Raw genomic sequence first — 26,155 nt, forward strand, 5'->3', positions numbered from 1 at the left:
AATGACGAGGTTTCTAAAATAACGAGGGTTGTAGAATGACGAGGGTTCTAAAATAACGAGGGTTGTAGAATGACGAGGGTTGTAGAATGACGAGGGTTGTAGAATAACGAGGGTTGTGCGAATGACGTGGGTTCTAAAATAACGAGGGTTGTAGAATGACGAGGGTTCTAAAATAACGAGGGTTCTAAAATAACGAGGGTTGTAGAATGACGAGGGTTGTAGAATGACGAGGGTTCTAAAATAACGAGGGTTGTAGAATGAAGAGGGTTCTAAAATAATGAGGGTTGTAGAATGACGTGGGTTCTAAAATAACGAGGGTTGTAGAATGACGAGGGTTCTAAAATAACGAGGGTTCTAAAATAACGATGGTTGTAAAATAACGAGGGTTGTAGAATAACGAGGTTCTAAAATAACGAGGTTGTAGAATTGTAGGGTTGTAGAATGACGAGGTTCTAAAATAACGAGGGTTGTAGAATGAAGAGGGTTCTAAAATAACGAGGGTTGTAGAATGACGAGGGTTCTAAAATAACGAGGGTTGTAGAATGACGAGGGTTCTAAAATAACGAGGGTTGTAGAATGACGAGTTTCTAAAATAACGAGGTTGTAGAATGACGAGGGTTCTAAAATAACGAGGGTTGTAGAATGACGAGGGTTCTAAAATAACGAGGGTTGTAGAATAACGAGGGTTGTGCGAATGACGTGGGTTCTAAAATAACGAGGGTTGTAGAATGACGAGGGTTCTAAAATAACGAGGGTTCTAAAATAACGAGGGTTGTAGAATGACGAGGGTTGTAGAATGACGAGGGTTCTAAAATAACGAGGGTTGTAGAATGAAGAGGGTTCTAAAATAACGAGGGTTGTAGAATGACGAGGGTTCTAAAATAACGAGGGTTGTAGAATGACGAGGGTTCTAAAATAACGAGGGTTGTAGAATGACGAGGTTTCTAAAATAACGAGGGTTGTAGAATGACGAGGGTTCTAAAATAACGAGGGTTGTAGAATGACGAGGGTTGTAGAATGACGAGGGTTGTAGAATAACGAGGGTTGTGCGAATGACGTGGGTTCTAAAATAACGAGGGTTGTAGAATGACGAGGGTTGTAGAATGACGAGGGTTCTAAAATAACGAGGGTTGTAGAATGAAGAGGGTTCTAAAATAACGAGGGTTGTAGAATGACGAGGGTTCTAAAATAACGAGGGTTGTAGAATGACGAGGGTTCTAAAATAACGAGGGTTGTAGAATGACGAGGTTTCTAAAATAACGAGGGTTGTAGAATGACGAGGGTTCTAAAATAACGAGGGTTGTAGAATGACGAGGGTTGTAGAATGACGAGGGTTGTAGAATAACGAGGGTTGTGCGAATGACGTGGGTTCTAAAATAACGAGGGTTGTAGAATGACGAGGGTTCTAAAATAACGAGGGTTCTAAAATAACGAGGGTTGTAGAATGACGAGGGTTGTAGAATGACGAGGGTTCTAAAATAACGAGGGTTGTAGAATGAAGAGGGTTCTAAAATAACGAGGGTTGTAGAATGACGAGGGTTCTAAAATAACGAGGTTGTAGAATGACGAGGGTTCTAAAATAACGAGGGTTGTAGAATGACGAGGTTTCTAAAATAACGAGGGTTGTAGAATGACGAGGGTTCTAAAATAACGAGGGTTGTAGAATGACGAGGGTTGTAGAATGACGAGGGTTGTAGAATAACGAGGGTTGTGCGAATGACGTGGGTTCTAAAATAACGAGGGTTGTAGAATGACGAGGGTTCTAAAATAACGAGGGTTCTAAAATAACGAGGGTTGTAGAATGACGAGGGTTCTAAAATAACGAGGGTTGTAGAATGACGAGGGTTCTAAAATAACGAGGGTTGTAGAATGACGAGGGTTCTAAAATAACGAGGGTTGTGCGAATGACGAGGGTTCTAAAATAACGAGGGTTGTAGAATGACGAGGGTTCTAAAATAACGAGTGTTCTAAAATAACGAGTGTTGTAGAATGACGAGGGTTGTAGAATGACGAGGTTCTAAAATAACGAGGGTTGTAGAATGAAGAGGGTTCTAAAATAACGAGGGTTGTAGAATGACGAGGGTTCTAAAATAACGAGGGTTGTAGAATGACGAGGGTTCTAAAATAACGAGGGTTGTAGAATGACGAGGTTTCTAAAATAACGAGGGTTGTAGAATGACGAGGGTTCTAAAATAACGAGGGTTGTAGAATGACGAGGGTTGTAGAATGACGAGGGTTGTAGAATAACGAGGGTTGTGCGAATGACGTGGGTTCTAAAATAACGAGGGTTGTAAAATAACGAGGGTTGTAGAATGACGAGGGTTGTAGAATGACGAGGGTTCTAAAATAACGAGGGTTGTAGAATGAAGAGGGTTCTAAAATAACGAGGGTTGTAGAATGACGAGGGTTCTAAAATAACGAGGGTTGTAGAATGACGAGGGTTCTAAAATAACGAGGGTTGTAGAATGACGAGGTTTCTAAAATAACGAGGGTTGTAGAATGACGAGGGTTCTAAAATAACGAGGGTTGTAGAATGACGAGGGTTGTAGAATGACGAGGGTTGTAGAATAACGAGGGTTGTGCGAATGACGTGGGTTCTAAAATAACGAGGGTTGTAGAATGACGAGGGTTCTAAAATAACGAGGGTTCTAAAATAACGAGGGTTGTAGAATGACGAGGGTTCTAAAATAACGAGGGTTGTAGAATGACGAGGGTTCTAAAATAACGAGGGTTGTAGAATGACGAGGGTTCTAAAATAACGAGGGTTGTGCGAATGACGAGGGTTCTAAAATAACGAGGGTTGTAGAATGACGAGGGTTCTAAAATAAAGAGGGTTGTAGAATGACGAGGGTTGTAAAATAACGAGGGTTGTAGATTGACGAGGGTTCTAAAATAACGAGGGTTGTAGAATGACGAGGGTTCTAAAATAACGAGGGTTGTAGAATGACGAGGGTTCTAAAATAACGAGGGTTGTAGAATGACGAGGGTTCTAAAATAACGAGGGTTGTAGAATGACGAGGGTTCTAAAATAACGAGGGTTGTAGAATGACGAGGGTTCTAAAATAACGAGGGTTGTAGAATGACGAGGGTTATAAAATAACGAGGGTTGTAGAATGACGAGGGTTCTAAAATAACGAGGGTTGTAGAATGACGAGGGTTCTAAAATAATGAGGGTTGTAGAATGACGAGGGTTCTAAAATAAAGAGGGTTGTAGAATGACGAGGGTTCTAAAATAACGAGGGTTGTAGAATGACGAGGGTTCTAAAATAAAGAGGGTTGTAGAATGACGAGGGTTCTAAAATAACGAGGGTTGTAGATTGACGAGTGTTCTAAAATAACTAGGGTTTTAAAATAACAAGGGTTGTAGAATGACCAGGGTTCTAACATAACGAGGGTTGTAGAATGACAAGGGTTCTAAAATAACGAGGGTTGTAGAATGACCAGGGTTCTAAAATAATGAGGGTTGTAAAATAACGAGGGTTGTAGAATGAAGAGGGTTGTAGAATGACGAGGGTTCTAAAATAACGAGGGTTGTGGAATGACGAGGGTTCTAAAATAACGAGGGTTGTAGAATGACGAGGGTTGTAGAATGACGAGGGTTGTAGAATAACGAGGGTTGTGCGAATGACGTGGGTTCTAAAATAACGAGGGTTGTAGAATGACGAGGTTTCTAAAATAACGAGGGTTGTAGAATGACGAGGGTTCTAAAATAACGAGGGTTATAGAATGACGAGGGTTCTAAAATAACGAGGGTTGTAGAATGACGAGGGTTCTAAAATAAAGAGGGTTGTAGAATGACGAGGGTTCTAAAATAACGAGGGTTGTAGATTGACGAGTGTTCTAAAATAACTAGGGTTGTAAAATAACGAGGGTTGTAGATTGACGAGGGTTCTAAAATAACGAGGGTTGTAGAATGACGAGGGTTCTAAAATAACGAGGGTTGTAGAATGACGAGGGTTCTAAAATAACGAGGGTTGTAGAATGACGAGGGTTCTAAAATAACGAGGGTTGTAGAATGACGAGGGTTGTAGAATGACGAGGGTGGTAGAATAACGAGGGTTGTGCGAATGACGTGGGTTCTAAAATAACGAGGGTTGTAGAATGACGAGGGTTCTAAAATAACGAGGGTTCTAAAATAACGAGGGTTGTAGAATGACGAGGGTTGTAGAATGACGAGGGTTCTAAAATAACGAGGGTTGTAGAATGAAGAGGGTTCTAAAATAACGAGGGTTGTAGAATGACGAGGGTTCTAAAATAACGAGGGTTGTAGAATGACGAGGGTTCTAAAATAACGAGGGTTGTGCGAATGACGAGGGTTCTAAAATAACGAGGGTTGTAGAATGACGAGGGTTCTAAAATAACGAGTGTTCTAAAATAACGAGTGTTGTAGAATGACGAGGGTTGTAGAATGACGAGGGTTCTAAAATAACGAGGGTTGTAGAATGAAGAGGGTTCTAAAATAACGAGGGTTGTAGAATGATGAGGGTTCTAAAATAACGAGTGTTCTAAAATAACGAGTGTTGTAGAATGACGAGGGTTGTAGAATGACGAGGGTTCTAAAATAACGAGGGTTGTAGAATGAAGAGGGTTCTAAAATAACGAGGGTTGTAGAATGACGAGGGTTCTAAAATAACGAGGGTTGTAGAATGACGAGGGTTCTAAAATAACGAGGGTTGTAGAATGACGAGGTTTCTAAAATAACGAGGGTTGTAGAATGACGAGGGTTCTAAAATAACGAGGGTTGTAGAATGACGAGGGTTGTAGAATGACGAGGGTTGTAGAATAACGAGGGTTGTGCGAATGACGTGGGTTCTAAAATAACGAGGGTTGTAGAATGACGAGGGTTCTAAAATAACGAGGGTTCTAAAATAACGAGGGTTGTAGAATGACGAGGGTTGTAGAATGACGAGGGTTCTAAAATAACGAGGGTTGTAGAATGAAGAGGGTTCTAAAATAATGAGGGTTGTAGAATGACGTGGGTTCTAAAATAACGAGGGTTGTAGAATGACGAGGGTTCTAAAATAACGAGGGTTCTAAAATAACGAGGGTTGTAGAATGACGAGGGTTCTAAAATAACGAGGGTTCTAAAATAACGAGGGTTGTAGAATGACGAGGGTTCTAAAATAACGAGGGTTGTAGAATGACGAGGGTTCTAAAATAACGAGGGTTGTAGAATGACGAGGGTTCTAAAATAACGAGGGTTGTGCGAATGACGAGGGTTCTAAAATAACGAGGGTTGTAGAATGACGAGGGTTCTAAAATAACGAGTGTTCTAAAATAACGAGTGTTGTAGAATGGGGGTTGTAGAATGACGAGGTTCTAAAATAACGAGGGTTGTAGAATGAAGAGGGTTCTAAAATAACGAGGGTTGTAGAATGATGAGGGTTCTAAAATAACGAGTGTTCTAAAATAACGAGTGTTGTAGAATGACGAGGGTTGTAGAATGACGAGGGTTCTAAAATAACGAGGGTTGTAGAATGAAGAGGGTTCTAAAATAACGAGGGTTGTAGAATGACGAGGGTTCTAAAATAACGAGGGTTGTAGAATGACGAGGGTTCTAAAATAACGAGGGTTGTAGAATGACGAGGTTTCTAAAATAACGAGGGTTGTAGAATGACGAGGGTTCTAAAATAACGAGGGTTGTAGAATGACGAGGGTTGTAGAATGACGAGGGTTGTAGAATAACGAGGGTTGTGCGAATGACGTGGGTTCTAAAATAACGAGGGTTGTAGAATGACGAGGGTTCTAAAATAACGAGGGTTCTAAAATAACGAGGGTTGTAGAATGACGAGGGTTGTAGAATGACGAGGGTTCTAAAATAACGAGGGTTGTAGAATGAAGAGGGTTCTAAAATAACGAGGGTTGTAGAATGACGAGGGTTCTAAAATAACGAGGGTTGTAGAATGACGAGGGTTCTAAAATAACGAGGGTTGTAGAATGACGAGGTTTCTAAAATAACGAGGGTTGTAGAATGACGAGGGTTCTAAAATAACGAGGGTTGTAGAATGACGAGGGTTGTAGAATGACGAGGGTTGTAGAATAACGAGGGTTGTGCGAATGACGTGGGTTCTAAAATAACGAGGGTTGTAGAATGACGAGGGTTCTAAAATAACGAGGGTTCTAAAATAACGAGGGTTGTAGAATGACGAGGGTTCTAAAATAACGAGGGTTGTAGAATGACGAGGGTTCTAAAATAACGAGGGTTGTAGAATGACGAGGGTTCTAAAATAACGAGGGTTGTGCGAATGACGAGGGTTCTAAAATAACGAGGGTTGTAGAATGACGAGGGTTCTAAAATAAAGAGGGTTGTAGAATGACGAGGGTTGTAAAATAACGAGGGTTGTAGATTGACGAGGGTTCTAAAATAACGAGGGTTGTAGAATGACGAGGGTTCTAAAATAACGAGGGTTGTAGAATGACGAGGGTTCTAAAATAACGAGGGTTGTAGAATGACGAGGGTTCTAAAATAACGAGGGTTGTAGAATGACGAGGGTTCTAAAATAACGAGGGTTGTAGAATGACGAGGTTCTAAAATAACGAGGTTGTAGAATGACGAGGTTCTAAAATAACGAGGGTTGTAGAATGACGAGGGTTCTAAAATAAAGAGGGTTGTAGAATGACGAGGGTTCTAAAATAACGAGGGTTGTAGAATGACGAGGGTTCTAAAATAAAGAGGGTTGTAGAATGACGAGGGTTCTAAAATAACGAGGGTTGTAGATTGACGAGTGTTCTAAAATAACTAGGGTTTTAAAATAACAAGGGTTGTAGAATGACCAGGGTTCTAACATAACGAGGGTTGTAGAATGACAAGGGTTCTAAAATAACGAGGGTTGTAGAATGACCAGGGTTCTAAAATAATGAGGGTTGTAAAATAACGAGGGTTGTAGAATGAAGAGGGTTGTAGAATGACGAGGGTTCTAAAATAACGAGGGTTGTAGAATGACGAGGGTTCTAAAATAACGAGGGTTGTAGAATGACGAGGGTTGTAGAATGATGAGGGTTGTAGAATAACGAGGGTTGTGCGAATGACGTGGGTTCTAAAATAACGAGGGTTGTAGAATGACGAGGTTTCTAAAATAACGAGGGTTGTAGAATGACGAGGGTTCTAAAATAACGAGGGTTATAGAATGACGAGGGTTCTAAAATAACGAGGGTTGTAGAATGACGAGGGTTCTAAAATAAAGAGGGTTGTAGAATGACGAGGGTTCTAAAATAACGAGGGTTGTAGAATGACGAGGGTTCTAAAATAAAGAGGGTTGTAGAATGACGAGGGTTCTAAAATAACGAGGGTTGTAGATTGACGAGTGTTCTAAAATAACTAGGGTTTTAAAATAACAAGGGTTGTAGAATGACCAGGGTTCTAACATAACGAGGGTTGTAGAATGACAAGGGTTCTAAAATAACGAGGGTTGTAGAATGACCAGGGTTCTAAAATAATGAGGGTTGTAAAATAACGAGGGTTGTAGAATGACGAGGGTTGTAGAATGACGAGGGTTCTAAAATAACGAGGGTTGTAGAATGACGAGGGTTCTAAAATAACGAGGGTTGTAGAATGACGAGGGTTGTAGAATGACGAGGGTTGTAGAATAACGAGGGTTGTGCGAATGACGTGGGTTCTAAAATAACGAGGGTTGTAGAATGACGAGGTTTCTAAAATAACGAGGGTTGTAGAATGACGAGGGTTCTAAAATAACGAGGGTTATAGAATGACGAGGGTTGTAGAATAACGAGGGTTGTGCGAATGACGTGGGTTCTAAAATAACGCAGGTTGTAGAATGACGAGGGTTCTAAAATAACGAGGGTTGTAGAATGACGAGGGTTCTAAAATAACGAGGGTTGTAGAATGACGAGGGTTCTAAAATAACGAGGGTTGTAGAATGACGAGGGTCCTAAAATAACGAGGGTTGTAGAATGACGAGGGTTCTAAAATAACGAGGGTTGTAGAATGACGAGGGTTCTAAAATAATGAGGGTTGTAGAATGACGAGGGTTCTAAAATAATGAGGGTTGTAGAATGACGAGGGTTCTAAAATAACGAGGGTTGTAGAATGATGAGGGTTCTAAAATAAAGAGGGTTGTAGAATGACGAGGGTTCTAAAATAACGAGGTTTGTAGATTGACGAGGGTTCTAAAATAACGAGTGTTCTAAAATAACGAGGGTTGTAGAATGACGAGGGTTCTAAAATAACTAGGGTTGTAGAATGACGAGGGTTGTAGAATGACGAGGGTTTTGCGAATGACGTGGGTTCTAAAATAACGAGGGTTGTAGAATGACGAGGTTTCTAAAATAACGAGGGTTGTAGAATGACGAGGGTTCTAAAATAACGAGGGTTGTAGATTGACGAGGGTTGTAGAATGACGAGGGTTGTAGAATAACGAGGGTTGTGCGAATGACGTGGGTTCTAAAATAACGCTCGCATGTTGAAGGATCTACGTTTTAATCAATTAAACGCGATTCAAACGTCAGCTCTCTCAATCTCCCACTGAGTTCTGCAGTTCTCCTGTCAATGTCTAGTTTATAGCTCTGTGTTGTGTGGTTCCACAGGCCCGTTCATTAGTGTTCTGCTGTCACGGTTGGAGAACCTGTTGGAGAACCCTATTCCAGTCAACCTGCTAGTTACAGGGATCCTGTCTCAGCTCGCCAAATACCCCCAGCCTCTCCTCCGGGCGTTCCTACTGAACACGCACACTGACCCACCGCCCAACGTACACACACTATACCAGGTAGGACCAGAGGTGTGTGTGTCACTGTCATTTTGTGTGTTAAATTGCATCTAATGGAGGTGTGTGTGTAGGTGCTGGTCTCAGTGCGTGTGCAGATAGAGCAGTACGCAACGGACCAGACAGAGTTTCCTGCTACAGTCAGAGAAGCATGGAGATACCTACTGGCTAGAGACCAAGCACTGAAACTCAGAGGTTAGGATCCATCCATCATCCATCCATCCACCCACCATCATCCATCCATCCACCCATCATCATCCATCCATCCACCCACCATCATCCATCCACCCACCCACCATCATCCATCCATCCACCCACCATCATCCATCCACCCACCCACCATCATCCATCCATCCATCCACCCACCATCATCCATCCACCCACCCACCATCATCCATCCATCCACCCACCATCATCCATCCACCCACCCACCCACCCACCATCATCCATCCACCCACCCACCATCATCCATCCATCCACCCACCATCATCCATCCACCCACCCACCCACCCACCATCATCCATCCATCCACCCACCATCATCCACCCACCCACCATCATCCATCCAATCCACCCACCATCATCCATCCACCCACCCACCCACCATCATCCATCCATCCATCCACCCACCATCATCCATCCACCCACCCACCATCATCCATCCATCCACCCACCATCATCCATCCACCATCATCCATCCACCCACCCACCCACCATCATCCATCCATCCACCCACCATCATCCACCCACCCACCATCATCCATCCAATCCACCCACCATCATCCATCCACCCACCCACCCACCATCATCCATCCATCCATCCACCCACCATCATCCATCCACCCACCCACCATCATCCATCCATCCACCCACCATCATCCACCCACCCACCATCATCCATCCACCCACCCACCCACCCACCCACCATCATCCATCCATCCATCCACCCACCATCATCCACCCACCATCATCCATCCAATCCATCCACCCACCATCATCCATCCATCCACCCACCCACCATCATCCATCCATCCATCCACCCACCATCATCCACCCACCCACCATCATCCATCCATCCATCCATCCATCCACCCACCATCATCCATCCACCCACCCACCCACCATCATTCATCCATCCATCCACCCACCATCATCCATCCACTCACCATCATCATCCATCCACCCACCCACCACCATCCACCCACCCACCATCCATCCATCCACCACCACCGTCCACCCACCCACCCACCATCATCCACCCACCCACCCACCCACCATCATCCATCCATCCACCCACCATCATCCATCCACCCACCATCATCCATCCACTCACCATCATCATCCATCCACCCACCCACCACCATCATCCACCCACCCACCATCCATCCATCCACCACCACCGTCCACCCACCCACCCACCATCATCCACCCACCCACCCACCCACCCACCATCATCCATCCATCCACCCACCATCATCCATCCACCCACCCACCATCATCCATCCATCCATCCACCCACCATCATCCATCCACCCACCCACCATCATCCATCCATCCACCCACCATCATCCATCCATCCATCCATCCACCCACCATCATCCATCCATCCACCCACCATCATCACCCACCCACCCACCATCATCCATCCACCCACCCACCACCATCCTACCCACCACCCACCCACCATCATCCACCCACCCACCATCATCCATCCACCCACCACCACCATCATCCATCCATCCACCACCATCATCAACCCACCACCCACCATCATCCATCCACCCACCCACCACCATCCACCCACCCACCCACCATCATCCACCCACCCACCCACCATCATCCATCCACCCACCCACCACCATCGTCCACCCACCCACCCACCCACCCACCATCCATCCATCCATCCACCCACCATCATCCATCCATCCACCCACCCACCATCATCCATCCACCCACCCACCACCATCGTCCACCCACCCACCCACCATCATCCACCCACCAACCCACCCATCCACCATCATCCATCCACCCACCCACCATCATCCATTCATCCACCCACCCACCCACCATCGTCCACCCACCCACCCACCATCATCCATCCACCCACCCACCACCATCATCCATCCATCCACCCACCATCATCCACCCACCCACCCACCATCATCCATCCACCCACCCACCACCATCGTCCACCCACCCACCATCATCCACCCACCCACCCACCATCATCCATCCACCCACCATCATCAATCCATCCATCCACCCACCATCATCCATCCACCCACCCACCCACCATCATCCATCCACCCACCCACCACCATCGTCCACCCACCCACCATCATCCACCCACCCACCCACCATCATCCATCCACCCACCATCATCAATCCATCCATCCACCCACCATCATCCATCCACCCACCCACCATCATCCATCCACCCACCCACCCACCCACCACCATCGTCCACCCACCCACCCACCCACCATCATCCATCCACCATCATCCATCCACCCACCCACCATCATCCATCCACCCACCCACCATCATCCATCCATCCACCCACCCACCCACCATCATCCACCCACCCACCATCATCCACCTACCATCATCCATCCAACACACACACTCTGACCCTCTGTCTTTCTCTCTCCCTCCCTCCCTCCCTCCCTCCCTCCCTCCCTCCCTCTCTCTCTCTCTCTCCCTTCCTCCCTCCCTCTCTCTGTCTCTTCCTCCCTCCCTCTCTCTCTCTCTCTCTCTCTCCCTCTGTATCTCTCTCTCTCTCTGTCTCTCTCTCCCTCTGTCTCTCTCTCTCTCTGTCTCTCTCTCCCTCTGTGTCTCTCTCTCCCTCTGTCTCTCTCTCCCTCTGTGTCTCTCTCTCCCTCTGTGTCTCTCTCTCCCTCTGTGTCTCTCTCTCTCCCTCTGTGTCTCTCTCTCCCTCTGTCTCTCAGAGCTCCTCCAGGACAGCCATAGTGATAACAGGAAGAGTGTTCTACCCAATGGAACACAGCAGATAACGCAGAACGTCCCCCCGTGTCCCAACATTCCTCCGCAGGCCAGGAACAGAGTCTTCGCTACGGTTCTATATGCAGAGTTCTTAAAGGAGTTAGCTGCCATCGCACAGGAACACTCTATAGTACCTGACTCACCTATAGAGGAGATTAACACCCCCGACTCACCTATAGAGGAATAGATTAACACACCTGACTCACCTGTAGAGGACATTAGCACACCTGAGTCACCTATAGAGGAATAGATTAACACACCTGACTCACCTATAGAGGAGATTAACACACCTGACTCACCTATAGAGGACTAGATTAACACACCTGACTCACCTATAGAGGAATATATTAACACACCTGACTCACCTATAGAGGATTAGATTAACACACCTGACTCACTTATAGAGGAATAGATTAACACACCTGACTCATTTACAGAGGAATAGATTAACACAACTGACTCACCTATAGAGGACTAGATTAACACACCTGACTCACCTATAGAGGACATTAACACACCTGACTCACCTATAGAGGAGATTTACACACCTGACTCACCTATAGAGGAGATTAACACACCTGACTCACCTATAGAGGAGATTAACACACCTGACTCACATATAGAGGAATAGATTAACACACCTGACTCACCTATAGAGGAATAGATTAACACACCTGACTCACCTATAGAGGAGATTAACACACCTGACTCACATATAGAGGTATAGATCAACACACCTGACTCACCTATAGAGGAATAGATCAACACACCTGACTCACCTATAGAGGAGATTAACACACCTGACACACCTATGGAGGACTAGATTAACACACCCGACTCACCTATAGAGGAGATTAACACACATGACTCACCTACAGAGGAATAGACTAACACACCTGACTCACCTATAGAGGAGATTAACACACCTGACTCACTTATAGAGGAGGAGATTAACACACCTGACTCACCTATAGACGAGATTAACACACTTGACTCACCTATAGAGGAGAGTAACACACCTGACTCACCTATAGAGGAGATTAACACACCTGACTCACCTATAGAGGAGATTAATACACCTGACTCACCTATAGAGGACTAGATTAACACACCCGACTCACCTATAGAGGAGATTAACACACATGACTCACCTACAGAGGAATAGACTAACACACCTGACTCACCTATAGAGGAGATTAACACACCTGACTCACTTATAGAGGAGGAGATTAACACACCTGACTCACCTATAGAGGAGATTAACACACCTGACTCACCTAGAGGACGAGATTAACACACTTGACTCACCTATAGAGGAGAGTAACACACCTGACTCACCTATAGAGGAGATTAACACACCTGACTCACCTATAGAGGAGGAGATTAATACACCTGACTCACCTATAGAGGACTAAATTAACACACCTGACTCACCTATATTAGATTAACACATCTGACTCACCTACAGAGGAATATATTAACACACCTGACTCACCTATAGAGGAATAGATTAACACACCTGACTCACCTGTAGAGGAATAAATTAACACACCTGACTCACCTATAGAGGACTAAATTAACACACCTGACTCACCTATAGAGGAGATTAACACACCTGACTCACATATAGAGGTATAGATCAACACACCTGACTCACCTATAGAGGAGATTAACACACCTGACACACCTATGGAGGACTAGATTAACACACCCGACTCACCTATAGAGGAGATTAACACACATGACTCACCTACAGAGGAATAGACTAACACACCTGACTCACCTATAGAGGAGATTAACACACCTGACTCACTTATAGAGGAGGAGATTAACACACCTGACTCACCTATAGACGAGATTAACACACTTGACTCACCTATAGAGGAGAGTAACACACCTGACTCACCTATAGAGGAGATTAACACACCTGACTCACCTATAGAGGAGATTAATACACCTGACTCACCTATAGAGGACTAGATTAACACACCTGACTCACCTATAGAGGACTAAATTAACACACCTGACTCACCTATATTAGATTAACACATCTGACTCACCTACAGAGGAATATATTAACACACCTGACTCACCTATAGAGGAATAGATTAACACACCTGACTCACCTGTAGAGGAATAAATTAACACACCTGACTCACCTATAGAGGACTAAATTAACACACCTGACTCACCTATATTAGATTAACACATCTGACTCACCTACAGAGGAATATATTAACACACCTGACTCACCTATAGAGGAATAGATTAACACACCTGACTCACCTGTAGAGGAATAAATTAACACACCTGACTCGCCTATAGAGGAATAGATTAACACACCTGACTCGCCTATAGAGGACTAGATTAACTCACCTGACTCACCTATAGAGGAATAGATTAACACACCTGACTCACATATAGAGGAGATTAACACACCTGACTCACCTATAGAGGAGATTAACACACCTGACTCACCTATAGAGGAGGAGATTAACACACCTGACTCACCTATAGAGGAGATTAACACACTTGACTCACCTATAGAGGAGATTAACACACTTGACTCACCTATAGAGGAGATTAACACACCTGACTCACCTATAGAGGAGATTAACACACCTGACTCGCCTATAGAGGAGATTAACACACCTGACTTGCCTGTAGAGGAATAGATTAACACACCTGACTCACCTATATAGATTAACACACCTGACTCACCTATAGACGAGATTAACACACTTGACTCACCTATAGAGGAGAGTAACACACCTGACTCACCTATAGAGGAGATTAACACACCTGACTCACCTATAGAGGAGATTAACACACCTGACTCACCGAGAGGAGATTAACACACCTGACTCACCTATAGAGGACTAGATTAACACACCTGACTCACCTATATAGATTAACACACCTGACTCACCTGTAGAGGAATAGATTAACACACCTGCCTCGCCTATAGAGGAGATTAACATACCTGACTCACCTGTAGAGGAATAGATTAACACACCTGACTCACCTATATAGATTAACACACCTGACTCACCTATATAGATTAACACACCTGACTCACCTATATAGATTAACACACCTGACTCACCTATATAGATTAACACACCTGACTCACCTATAGAGGAGATTAACACACCTGACTCACCTATAGAGGAGATTAACACACCTGACTCACCGAGAGGAGATTAACACACCTGACTCACCTATAGAGGACTAGATTAACACACCTGACTCACCTATATAGATTAACACACCTGACTCACCTGTAGAGGAATAGATTAACACACCTGCCTCGCCTATAGAGGAGATTAACATACCTGACTCACCTGTAGAGGAATAGATTAACACACCTGACTCACCTATATAGATTAACACACCTGACTCACCTATATAGATTAACACACCTGACTCACCTATATAGATTAACACACCTGACTCACCTATATAGATTAACACACCTGACTCACCTATATAGATTAACACGTGTTTCTGAAACAGAGGGTCACTAAGCCGTGGTGTACGGAGTCACGTGTTTCTGAAACAGAGGGTCACTAAACCATGGTACAGACAGGGAAAGGTTAGCATCACAGTGATGCCACTCACACACACAGCAGGAATGGACTTGTCTGTGTTGTGGGCACCTGGGTTCACGTTGGGCTATTCGTCCTTATCCACAGTTCATATCTGGAAATCATGTTAAGACATATATTTCCTTATACATTGATAATTATTTTCCTAATACATTTATACATTTCCCTATACTTGTATATATATTAAAATATATATTTGTATATATTCCTGGCATTACTTGATGAAATTTATTTTGGACAGCGTTGAGCACCTGGTTCCTACGTGTTCGTACCTACAACGAAATGATAGGAGATTATTTCATTATTTTTCTACTTGTTAAATATTTTGTCTGGTTTGGGTGTAACTAAGGCAACAGGGTGTAACTAAGGCAACAGATTGTTGACCCATGTTGGTGGTTTATACTGTTATAACAACATGTCAATCCCGTATTCCTCTTTTCATTACGACTTGTTTCATTTCAGTTTAAATATTGTCCTGTGCTTTCTGTCCTGTGTGTTGTTCGAGGTAATGTTTGTATAGAACACATTCAAGATGTGAAGTGTGTCCTAAATGGAATCCCTATTCCCTATATAGGGAATAGGGCTCTATAGGGCCCTGGTCTAAAGTAGTGCACTATATAGGGAATAGGGAGACCTTTGAGACACAACAAAGATGTGTTTTTTCTGTGTTGAAGCCTCCATGTGAGTGAACCTCCGAGACAGTGTCTATACGCTCATTTTACACGACTGTATCTAGGTGTGAATCAGTCAGTCATATATATATATATATATATATAATATAATTCAGACTTTTCTGTGTCTGTATTTTCATCTTCATGTTATTTATACTTTGTCGTGTTTTGTAGAAATGTATTCCGTTTGTTTCACAGCAAAGTGTTTTTTAATAAATTCTTTCCAAAAACAGTGTGGTTGCTCTGGAAACAGTGTGGTTGCTCTGGAAACAGCGTGGTTGCTCTGGAAACAGCGTGGTTGCTCTAGATCAGGGGTGTCAAACATACGGCCCGCGGGCCGGAACCGGCCCCCAAGGAGGTTCGATCAGGCCCGCAGGATAATTTGAAAGTGGAAAAAATGCATAAAAGACATGGAATTAATATTTTTAATTCGCTGCAATTCATGGATTATCCGCTAAGGGGCGCACTCTTTCCATCAGAGTAGAAGACAAGCCGCATCACTGAGACAGACTGAAAACAGCAGACGGTATCAATGCGCCATCTGCTGCTTGTTACGACGTTGTTAATACCTTGGTCTCTACCTCTCCGCTACACCCTCATTAGCCAAAATGTCGTTATCCAAACGGAGAAAAGTAGATAAGGAGTGTAGAATTTTCAAAGAAAAATGGACCATTTTATTTATTTATCCTATTTATTATTTCGTCCTATTTATTTACAGAGATGCACGGAAAACCTTCGTGCTTGGTGTGTTTGCAACAAGTTTCGGTATTGAAGGAATATAATATTCGACGCCACTACGAGACTCATCACAGCGAAAAATATGACGGCTTGCAAGGACAACTGAGAAGAGATAAGATTAACGAATTGCTGGCGGGTCTGAGGAAACAGCAGTCAACTTTCATCCAGAGCCGAGAAGTCAGTGAAGCAGCGGTAAAAGCCAGCTACCTAATTGCTAGCGAAATAGCATTAGCATCGAAGCCGTATTCCGACGGTGACTTTGTTAAACGATGCATGATGAAGGCGGCTGAACTTGTATGTCCCGAGAAGCGACAAGCTTTTGCCAATATTAGCCTGACGAGGAATACTATAGCAGAGAGGATTTCGGAACTATCGGCAGATTTAGACAGTCAATTGAAACAGAGAGTCAAGTCATTTATTGCATTTTCCGTGGCAATTGACGAGAGCACTGACATCACAGACGTGGCCCAACTGGCCATATTTATTCGAGGAGTTGATGAGACATTGACTGTTACTGAAGAGTTTCTTGAGTTGGTGCCAATGATGGACACCACAACAGCCGAGGACATTTTCGGCTCTGTCGTTGCTGCATTGGACAGAGTTGGAGTGGACTGGTCCCGCTGTCAGCCATGGTCGGAAAGAAAGCAGGTGTCGCGACAAAGTTCAAAGACAAAGTACAAGCCCTTAATGGAGGAGATCGTTTCTGGACATTTCACTGTATTTTGCACCAGGAGGCATTGTGTTGCAAGTCGCTGAAAATGGACCACGTCATGGAGGTGGTTGTTCGCACTGTAAATTTCATCCGGTCCAGAGGTCTGAACCATCGTCAGTTTGACAAACTTCTCAGCGACAGCAACATTACCCACAGCCTGCCATACCACACTGAAGTGAGATGGTTAAGCCGAGGCGCTGTGCTGAGGCATTTCTTTGATCTACGAGAGGAAATCGGACAGTTCATGGAGAAAAAAGGAAAACTGGTGTTGGAATTACAATCTCAGGAATGGCTACGGGACCTTGCATTCTTGGTTGATATTACTGAACACTTGAACAATCTGAACAAAATGTCGCAAGGCCGCAAAAAAGTTGTCACGCAGTTTTCTGACAACATACATGCATTTAAGTTGAAGCTGACTTTGTGGGAGATGCAACTGGCAAATGGCAACCCTGCTCATTTCCCCTGTCTGAGAGATGTGTGTGTGACCAGACCTGATGCGGACATGAAACGGTACAAAGACAAAATTGCAGGACTACTGCGGGAGTTTGAGAAACGTTTTCAGGTATTTGGTGAACTTGAGACAGAATTTTCAGTTTTTCGCTCACCTTTCACAGTTAAAGCTTCTGATCTGCCGGTCGAAATTCAGCTAGAGATAATTGATTTGCAGTGTGATGCAGATTTGAAGGGCAAATTTGCCTCTGTAGGTCTGGACAGATTTTATCAGTATCTACTACCAGGGTACCCCAAATTAACAGCCCTGGCTGCTAAAATTTTGTGCATGTTTGGGACAACCTACCTTTGTGAACAAATTTTCTCAGTGATGAATATCAATAAAACAAAAATGCGTTCAAGGCTCACAAACAAGCACTTAAATGACATTCTGAAAGTGACAGCTAGTCAGGACATGACACCTGGTGTTGATGCACTTGTACAGGCCAAAAGATGCCAAGTTTCAGGAACAAATACAAGTCCAGACTAGACTAACACCTTTAAAATGCTGCCTTAGATACTGTTTGCATTGAAAGAATACAGCTCTGTGAAGATGAATCCTTACTGTGGTGATTTAAAAAATGTGCACTTTAATGTTAGTCAGCAGCTTCAAAACAGAAGTTGTGTGATGGAATTCTACTGTTCATACAACTCCATACATTTTCAATTTCGTGGAGCAGTGTAGCAGAGTATGGTATAATTTTAATGGTCCGGCCCACTTGACATCTCCCTAGGCCGTATGTGGCCCACGATGCGAAATGAGTTTGACACCCCTGCTCTAGATACAGCGTGGTTGCTCTGGAAACAGCGTGGTTGCTCTGGAAACAGCATGGTTGCTCTGGAAACAGCGTGGTTGCTCTGGAAACAGCGTGGTTGTTCCTGTGTTTTCATCAGTGTGACCACGCTGCCCCTGGAGGTGAGGGATGGGAACTGGTTGATTCAATTAGCTCCCGCCTCCAACAGTATTTGGAATAAAAACAGGATTTTACCAAAATGATGAATTAAATATTTTTCTATACAATCAGACATAAGTGTCCCAGGATGCTTTGCTGCAGGAGAAAGAAAAATGGCAATGAATACATCTATACAGGTCTGTTAATACTAGTAAAGGTCCACTAATACAGGACTAGTAAAGGTCTGTTAATACAGGGACTAGTAATACAGGACTAGTAAAGGTCTGGCCATACTCTACCTAACAAAATGTCTTTATTCTTTCATAACGTTTGTGAGTGTAATGTTTACTGTCCATTTTTATTGTTTATTATTATTATTGTTTATTTCACTTTATTATCTACTTTACTACGTAAACATATGTAGATCTAGGATCAGCCCCTAGGATCAGATCTAGGCTCAGATCTAGGCTCAGCCCCTAGGATCAGATCTAGGATCAGATCTAGGATCAGCCCCTAGGATCAGATCTAGGCTCAGCCCCTAGGATCAGATCTAGGATCAGCCCCTAGGATCAGATCTAGGATCAGCCCCTAGGATCAGATCTAGGATCAGCCCCTAGGATCAGATCTAGGATCAGATCTAGGATCAGCCTCTAGGATCAGCCCCTAGGATCAGATCTAGGATCAGCCCCTAGGATCAGATCTAGGATCAGATCTAGGATCAGCCCCTAGGATCAGATCTAGGCTCAGCCCCTAGGATCAGATCTAGGATCAGATCTAGGATCAGCCTCTAGGATCAGCCCCTAGGATCAGATCTAGGATCAGCCCCTAGGATCAGATCTAGGATTAGCCCCTAGGATCAGATCTAGGATTAGCCCCTAGGATCAGATCTAGGATTAGCCCCTTAGGATCAGATCTAGGATCAGCCTCTAGGATCAGCCTCTAGGATCAGATCTAGGATCAGCCCCTAGGATCAGATCTAGGATCAGCCCCTAGGATCAGATCTAGGATCAGCCCCTAGGATCAGATCTAGGATCAGCCCCTAGGATCAGATCTAGGATCAGCCCCTAGGATCAGATCTAGGATCAGCCTCTAGGATCAGATCTAGGATCAGCCTCTAGGATCAGATCTAGGATCAGCCTCTAGGATCAGATCTAGGATCAGCCCCTAGGATCAGCCCCTAGGATCAGATCTAGGATCAGCCTCTAGGATCAGCCCCTTAGGATCAGATCTAGGATCAGCCCCTAGGATCAGATCTAGGATCAGCCCCTAGGATCAGATCTAGGATCAGCCCCTAGGATCAGATCTAGGATCAGCCCCTAGGATCAGCCTCTAGGATCAGCCTCTAGGATCAGATCTAGGATCAGCCCCTAGGATCAGCCCCTAGGATCAGCCCCTAGGATCAGCCCCTAGGATCAGCCCCTAGGATCAGATCTAGGATCAGCCCCTAGGATCAGATCTAGGATCAGCCCCTAGGATCAGATCTAGGATCAGATCTAGGATCAGATCTAGGATCAGCCCCTAGGATCAGCCCCTAGGATCAGATCTAGGATCAGCCCCTAGGATCAGCCCCTAGGATCAGATCTAGGATCAGCCCCTAGGATCAGATCTAGGATCAGCCCCTAGGATCAGCTCCTAGGATCAGCCTCTAGGATCAGATCTAGGATCAGCCCCTAGGATCAGATCTAGGATCAGATCTAGGATCAGCCCCTAGGATCAGATCTAGGATCAGCCCCTAGGATCAGATCTAGGATCAGCCCCTAGGATCAGATCTAGGATCAGCCTCTAGGATCAGATCTAGGATCAGCCCCTAGGATCAGCCCCTAGGATCAGCCCCTAGGATCAGATCTAGGATCAGCCCCTAGGATCAGATCTAGGATCAGCCCCTAGGATCAGATCTAGGATCAGATCTAGGATCAGCCCCTAGGATCAGCCCCTAGGATCAGATCTAGGATCAGCCCCTAGGATCAGCCCCTAGGATCAGATCTAGGATCAGCCCCTAGGATCAGATCTAGGATCAGCCTCTAGGATCAGATCTAGGATCAGCCCCTAGGATCAGATCTAGGATCAGCCTCTAGGATCAGCCCCTAGGATCAGATCTAGGATCAGCCTCTAGGATCAGCCCCTAGGATCAGATCTAGGATCAGCCCCTAGGATCAGATCTAGGATCAGCCCCTAGGATCAGATCTAGGATCAGCCCCTAGGATCAGCCTCTAGGATCAGCCCCTAGGATCAGATCTAGGATCAGCCCCTAGGATCAGATCTAGGATCAGCCCCTAGGATCAGATCTAGGATCAGCCCCTAGGATCAGATCTAGGATCAGATCTAGGATCAGCCCCTAGGATCAGCCCCTAGGATCAGATCTAGGATCAGTCCCTAGGATCAGATCTAGGATCAGCCCCAATCCTAACAACCATCAGAGGGGAAAAATACACAAACTCCCCTAAAATCCCTATCGAGGGGCAACGTCACCTTATTCCCAAATGAAAACCACCAAATCCATATTTTAGAAAAGACAACGCATCTTTATTCGACAATCTCTCCCCTCCTCAAACAATATCTCAGCACAATATGTACTCTTTTCATATAAAAACAACATCATGTACACATTTTAATATCTACACTCATTTTACATTATACCACAAACGCTATATATAAATCTGTGTCCCAAAATGGCACCCTATTCCCTATATAGTGCACTACTTTGACCATATGGGAACAATCCTAAAGTAGTGTACTATGTAGGGAATAGGGTGCCATCTGGGACTCAGTTGAAGTATTTTCAGTTCCATGATGACAGTCAGGCAGTGGAAAGGATCAGTGGGTCATGGAGGTTTTCCTTGGTTGGTCACTGAGGAGAAACTCTGGGCACTGTCCTGTATATGAATCCAGCTGACAGTCAGACTGGCTAGAGAGTCTGGATCCGAAAAGGCATCCTAAACCCTATATAGTGCAAAACTTCTGACCAGGCCCCATAAGGGTAGTTTGGGAATGGGCCCAGAGGGGTCGTCGGGTGCGGAACAGGAGGGGTCGTCGGGTGGAACAGGAGGGGTCGTCGGGCTACCGAACAGGAGGGGTCGTCGGGCTACCGAACAGGAGGGGTCGTCGGGCTACCGAACAGGAGGGGTCGTCGGGCTACCGAACAGGAGGGGCCGTCGGGCTACCGAACAGGAGGGGCCGTCGGGCTACCGAACAGGGGGTCGTACGGAAGAGGAGGGGCCGTCGGGCTACCGAACAGGAGGGGCCGTCGGGCTACCGAACAGGAGGGGCCGTCGGGCTACCGAACAGGAGGGGCCGTCGGGTACGGACCAGGAGGGGTCGTCGGGCACGGACCAGGAGGGGTCGTCGGGGTACCGAACAGGAGGGGCCGTCGGGGTACCGAACAGGAGGGGTCGTCGGGGTACCGAACAGGAGGGGTCGTCGGGGTACCGAACAGGAGGGGTCGTCGGGGTACGGAAGAGGAGGGGTCGTCGGGGTACGGAAGAGGAGGGGTCGTCGGGTACGGAAGAGGAGGGGCCGTCGGGGTGCGGACCAGGAGGGGCCGTCGGGGTACCGAACAGGAGGGGCCGTCGGGGTACGGAAGAGGGGCCGTCGGGTACGGACCAGGAGGGGCCGTCGGGGTACCGGCCGTCGGGTACCAGGAGGGGCCGTCGGGGTACGGAAGAGGAGGGGCCGTCGGGGTACCGGACAGGAGGGGCCGTCGGGTACCGGACAGGAGGGGCCGTCGGGGTACCGGACAGGAGGGGCCGTCGGGGTACCGGACAGGAGGGGCCGTCGGGTACCGGACAGGAGGGGCCGTCGGGGTACGGACCAGGAGGGGCCGTCGGGGTACGGACCAGGAGGGGCCGTCGGGGTACGGAAGAGGAGGGGCCGTCGGGGTACGGAAGAGGAGGGGCCGTCGGGGTACGGAAGAGGAGGGGCCGTCGGGGTACCGGACAGGAGGGGCCGTCGGGGTACCGGACAGGAGGGGCCGTCGGGGTACGGACCAGGAGGGGCCGTCGGGGTACGGACCAGGAGGGGCCGTCGGGGTACGGAAGAGGAGGGGCCGTCGGGGTACGGACCAGGAGGGGCCGTCGGGGTACCGAACAGGAGGGGCCGTCGGGGTACGGAAGAGGGGCCGTCGGGGTACCGGACAGGAGGGGCCGTCGGGGTACCGGACAGGAGGGGCCGTCGGGGTGCGGGCCCAGAGGGGCCGTCAGGCTGAGGGCCCAGAGGGGCAGTCAGGCTGAGGGCCCAGAGGGGCAGTCAGGCTGAGGGCCCAGAGGGGCAGTCAGGCTGAGGGCCCAGAGGGGCAGTCAGGCTGAGGGCCCAGAGGGGCAGTCAGGCTGAGGGCCCAGAGGGGCAGTCAGGCTGAGGGCCCAGAGGGGCAGTCAGGCTGAGGGCCCAGAGGGGCAGTCAGGCTGAGGGCCCAGAGGGGCAGGCAGGCTGAGGGCCCAGAGGGGCAGTCAGGCTGAGGGCCCAGAGGGGCAGTCAGGCTGAGGGCCCAGAGGGGCAGTCAGGCTGAGGGCCCAGAGGGGCAGTCAGGGTGCGGGCCCAGAGGGGCAGTCAGGGTGCGGGCCCAGAGGGGCAGTCAGGGTGCGGGCCCAGAGGGGCAGTCAGGGTGCGGGCCCAGAGGGGCAGTCAGGGTGCGGGCCCAGAGGGGCAGTCAGGGTGCGGGCCCAGAGGGGCAGTCAGGGTGCGGGCCCAGAGGGGCAGTCAGGGTGCGGGCCCAGAGGGGCAGTCAGGGTGCGGGCCCAGAGGGGCAGTCAGGGTGCGGGCCCAGAGGGGCAGTCAGGGTGCGGGCCCAGAGGGGCAGTCAGGGTGCGGGCCCAGAGGGGCAGTCAGGGTGCGGGCCCAGAGGGGCAGTCAGGGTGCGGGCCCAGAGGGGCAGTCAGGGTGCGGGCCCAGAGGGGCAGTCAGGGTGCGGGCCCAGAGGGGCAGTCAGGGTGCGGGCCCAGAGGGGCAGTCAGGGTGCGGGCCCAGAGGGGCAGTCAGGGTGCGGGCCCAGAGGGGCAGTCAGGGTGCGGGCCCAGAGGGGCAGTCAGGGTGCGGGCCCAGAGGGGCAGTCAGGGTGCGGGCCCAGAGGGGCAGTCAGGGTGCGGGCCCAGAGGGGCAGTCAGGGTGCGGGCCCAGAGGGGCAGTCAGGGTGCGGGCCCAGAGGGGCAGTCAGGCTGAGGGCCCAGAGGGGCAGTCAGGCTGAGGGCCCAGAGGGGCAGTCAGGCTGAGGGCCCAGAGGGTTAGTCAGGCTGAGGGCCCAGAGGGTTAGTCAGGCTGAGGGCCCAGAGGGTTAGTCAGGCTGAGGGCCCAGAGGGGTAGTCAGGCTGAGGGCCCAGAGGGGTAGTCAGGCTGAGGGCCCAGAGGGGTAGTCAGGCTGAGGGCCCAGAGGGGTAGTCAGGCTGAGGGCCCAGAGGGGGTAGTCAGGCTGAGGGCCCAGAGGGGTAGTCAGGCTGAGGGCCCAGAGGGGTAGTCAGGCTGAGGGCCCAGAGGGGTAGTCAGGCTGAGGGCCCAGAGGGGTAGTCAGGCTGAGGGCCCAGAGGGGTAGTCAGGCTGAGGGCCCAGAGGGGTAGTCAGGCTGAGGGCCCAGAGGGGTAGTCAGGCTGCGGGCCCAGAGGGGTCTGATATAAAGTAGTGCACTATATTGGGAACAGGGTGCCATTTGGGATGCAGTGGCAGTGTCTCTCCAGTCACATAGACTGGTCCCAGACCTGTAGTAAGGTCAGACCATCATGCTAGCCAGATGGGTTGGCTGAAGACCAAACAGATCTGGGAACAGTGTTTATGACTCTCCAGTCAGTAATCTGTACTCAGCCTCATCTGGCCTCATACACATTCTACACATCCTGCAGTAGTCTGGGTGGTTACAGTAACTATACATCCATCAGTAGTCTGGGTGGTTACAGTAACTACACATCCTGCAGTAGTCTGGGTGGTTACAGTAACTATACATCCAGCAGTAGTCTGGGTGGTTACAGTAACTATACATCCTGCAGTAGTCTGGGTGGTTACAGTAACTACACATCCTGCAGTAGTCTGGGTGGTTACAGTAACTATACATCCTGCAGTAGTCTGGGTGGTTACAGTAACAGTCTATACATCCAGCAGTAGTCTGGGTGGTTATAGTAACAGTCTATACATCCTGCAGTAGTCTGGGTGGTTACAGTAACTATACATCCAGCAGTAGTCTGGGTGGTTACAGTAACAGTCTATACATCCTGCAGTAGTCTAGGTGGTTACAGTAACAGTCTATACATCCAGCAGTAGTCTGGGTGGTTACAGTAACTACACATCCAGCAGTAGTCTGGGTGGTTACAGTAACTATACATCCTGCAGTAGTCTGGGTGGTTACAGTAACTATACATCCTGCAGTAGTCTGGGTGGTTACAGTAACTACACATCCAGCAGTAGTCTGGGTGGTTACAGTAACTATACATCCAGCAGTAGTCTGGGTGGTTACAGTAACTATACATCCAGCAGTAGTCTGGGTGGTTACAGTAACTATACATCCAGTAGTAGTCTGGGTGGTTACAGTAACTATACATCCAGTAGTAGTCTGGGTGGTTACAGTAACAGTCTATACATCCAGCAGTAGTCTGGGTGGTTACAGTAACTATACATCCAGCAGTAGTCTGGGTGGTTACAGTAACTATACATCCAGCAGTAGTCTGGGTGGTTACAGTAACAGTCTATACATCCAGCAGTAGTCTGGGTGGTTACAGTAACAGTCTATACATCCAGCAGTAGTCTGGGTGGTTACAGTAACTATACATCCAGCAGTAGTCTGGGTGGTTACAGTAACAGTCTATACATCCAGCAGTAGTCTGGGTGGTTACAGTAACAGTCTATACATCCAGTAGTAGTCTGGGTGGTTACAGTAACAGTCTATACATCCAGCAGTAGTCTGGGTGGTTACAGTAACAGTCTATACATCCAGCAGTAGTCTGGGTGGTTACAGTAACTACACATCCAGTAATAGTCTGGGTGGTTACAGTAACTATACATCCTGCAGTAGTCTGGGTGGTTACAGTAACAGTCTATACATCCAGCAGTAGTCTGGGTGGTTACAGTAACTATACATCCAGCAGTAGTCTGGGTGGTTACAGTAACTATACATCCAGCAGTAGTCTGGGTGGTTACAGTAACTACACATCCAGCAGTAGTCTGGGTGGTTACAGTAACTATACATCCAGCAGTAGTCTGGGTGGTTACAGTAACTATACATCCAGCAGTAGTCTGGGTGGTTACAGTAACTATACATCCAGCAGTAGTCTGGGTGGTTACAGTAACTATACATCCTGCAGTAGTCTGGGTTGTTACAGTAACTATACATCCAGCAGTAGTCTGGG

General features: G+C 47.4%; 2 protein-coding genes across 2 annotated transcripts in view; both read left to right on the forward strand.

Annotated features, from left to right (window-relative positions):
- The window catches only part of LOC115125400 (FHF complex subunit HOOK-interacting protein 1A-like), a 136,553-nt gene extending 120,455 nt beyond the window's left edge, over positions 1-16,098 (forward strand). The window contains exons 17-19 of the mRNA XM_065021164.1: positions 8,545-8,723; positions 8,795-8,915; positions 11,668-16,098. Of these exons, the coding sequence (XP_064877236.1) occupies positions 8,545-8,723; positions 8,795-8,915; positions 11,668-11,909 (542 nt within the window). The 3' untranslated portion in view covers positions 11,910-16,098. The remainder of the gene's footprint in view (positions 1-8,544; positions 8,724-8,794; positions 8,916-11,667) is intronic.
- A 5,726-nt stretch (positions 16,099-21,824) lies between these two features.
- On the forward strand, positions 21,825-24,037 carry LOC135572733 (collagen, type I, alpha 1b-like). The gene is made up of 2 exons (XM_065021165.1): positions 21,825-23,077; positions 23,308-24,037. Exons 1-2 carry the CDS (start codon positions 21,825-21,827, stop codon positions 24,035-24,037), a joined length of 1,983 nt encoding a protein of 660 aa, XP_064877237.1.
- The last annotated feature ends 2,118 nt before the right edge of the window (positions 24,038-26,155 follow it).

The sequence above is a fragment of the Oncorhynchus nerka genome, linkage group LG8 (genome assembly GCF_034236695.1).
Source record: "Oncorhynchus nerka isolate Pitt River linkage group LG8, Oner_Uvic_2.0, whole genome shotgun sequence".
Lineage (NCBI taxonomy): Eukaryota > Metazoa > Chordata > Actinopteri > Salmoniformes > Salmonidae > Oncorhynchus > Oncorhynchus nerka.

Coding starts and splice junctions, on each gene's coding strand:
- LOC135572733 (XM_065021165.1), top strand. CDS start 21,825: ATGGGCCCAGAGGGGTCGTCGGGTGCGGAACAGGAGGGGTCGTCGGGT. Junction 23,078..23,307: donor GCTGAGGGCCCAGAGGGGCA/GTCAGGCTGAGG, acceptor AGGGGCAGTCAG/GCTGAGGGCCCAGAGGGGCA.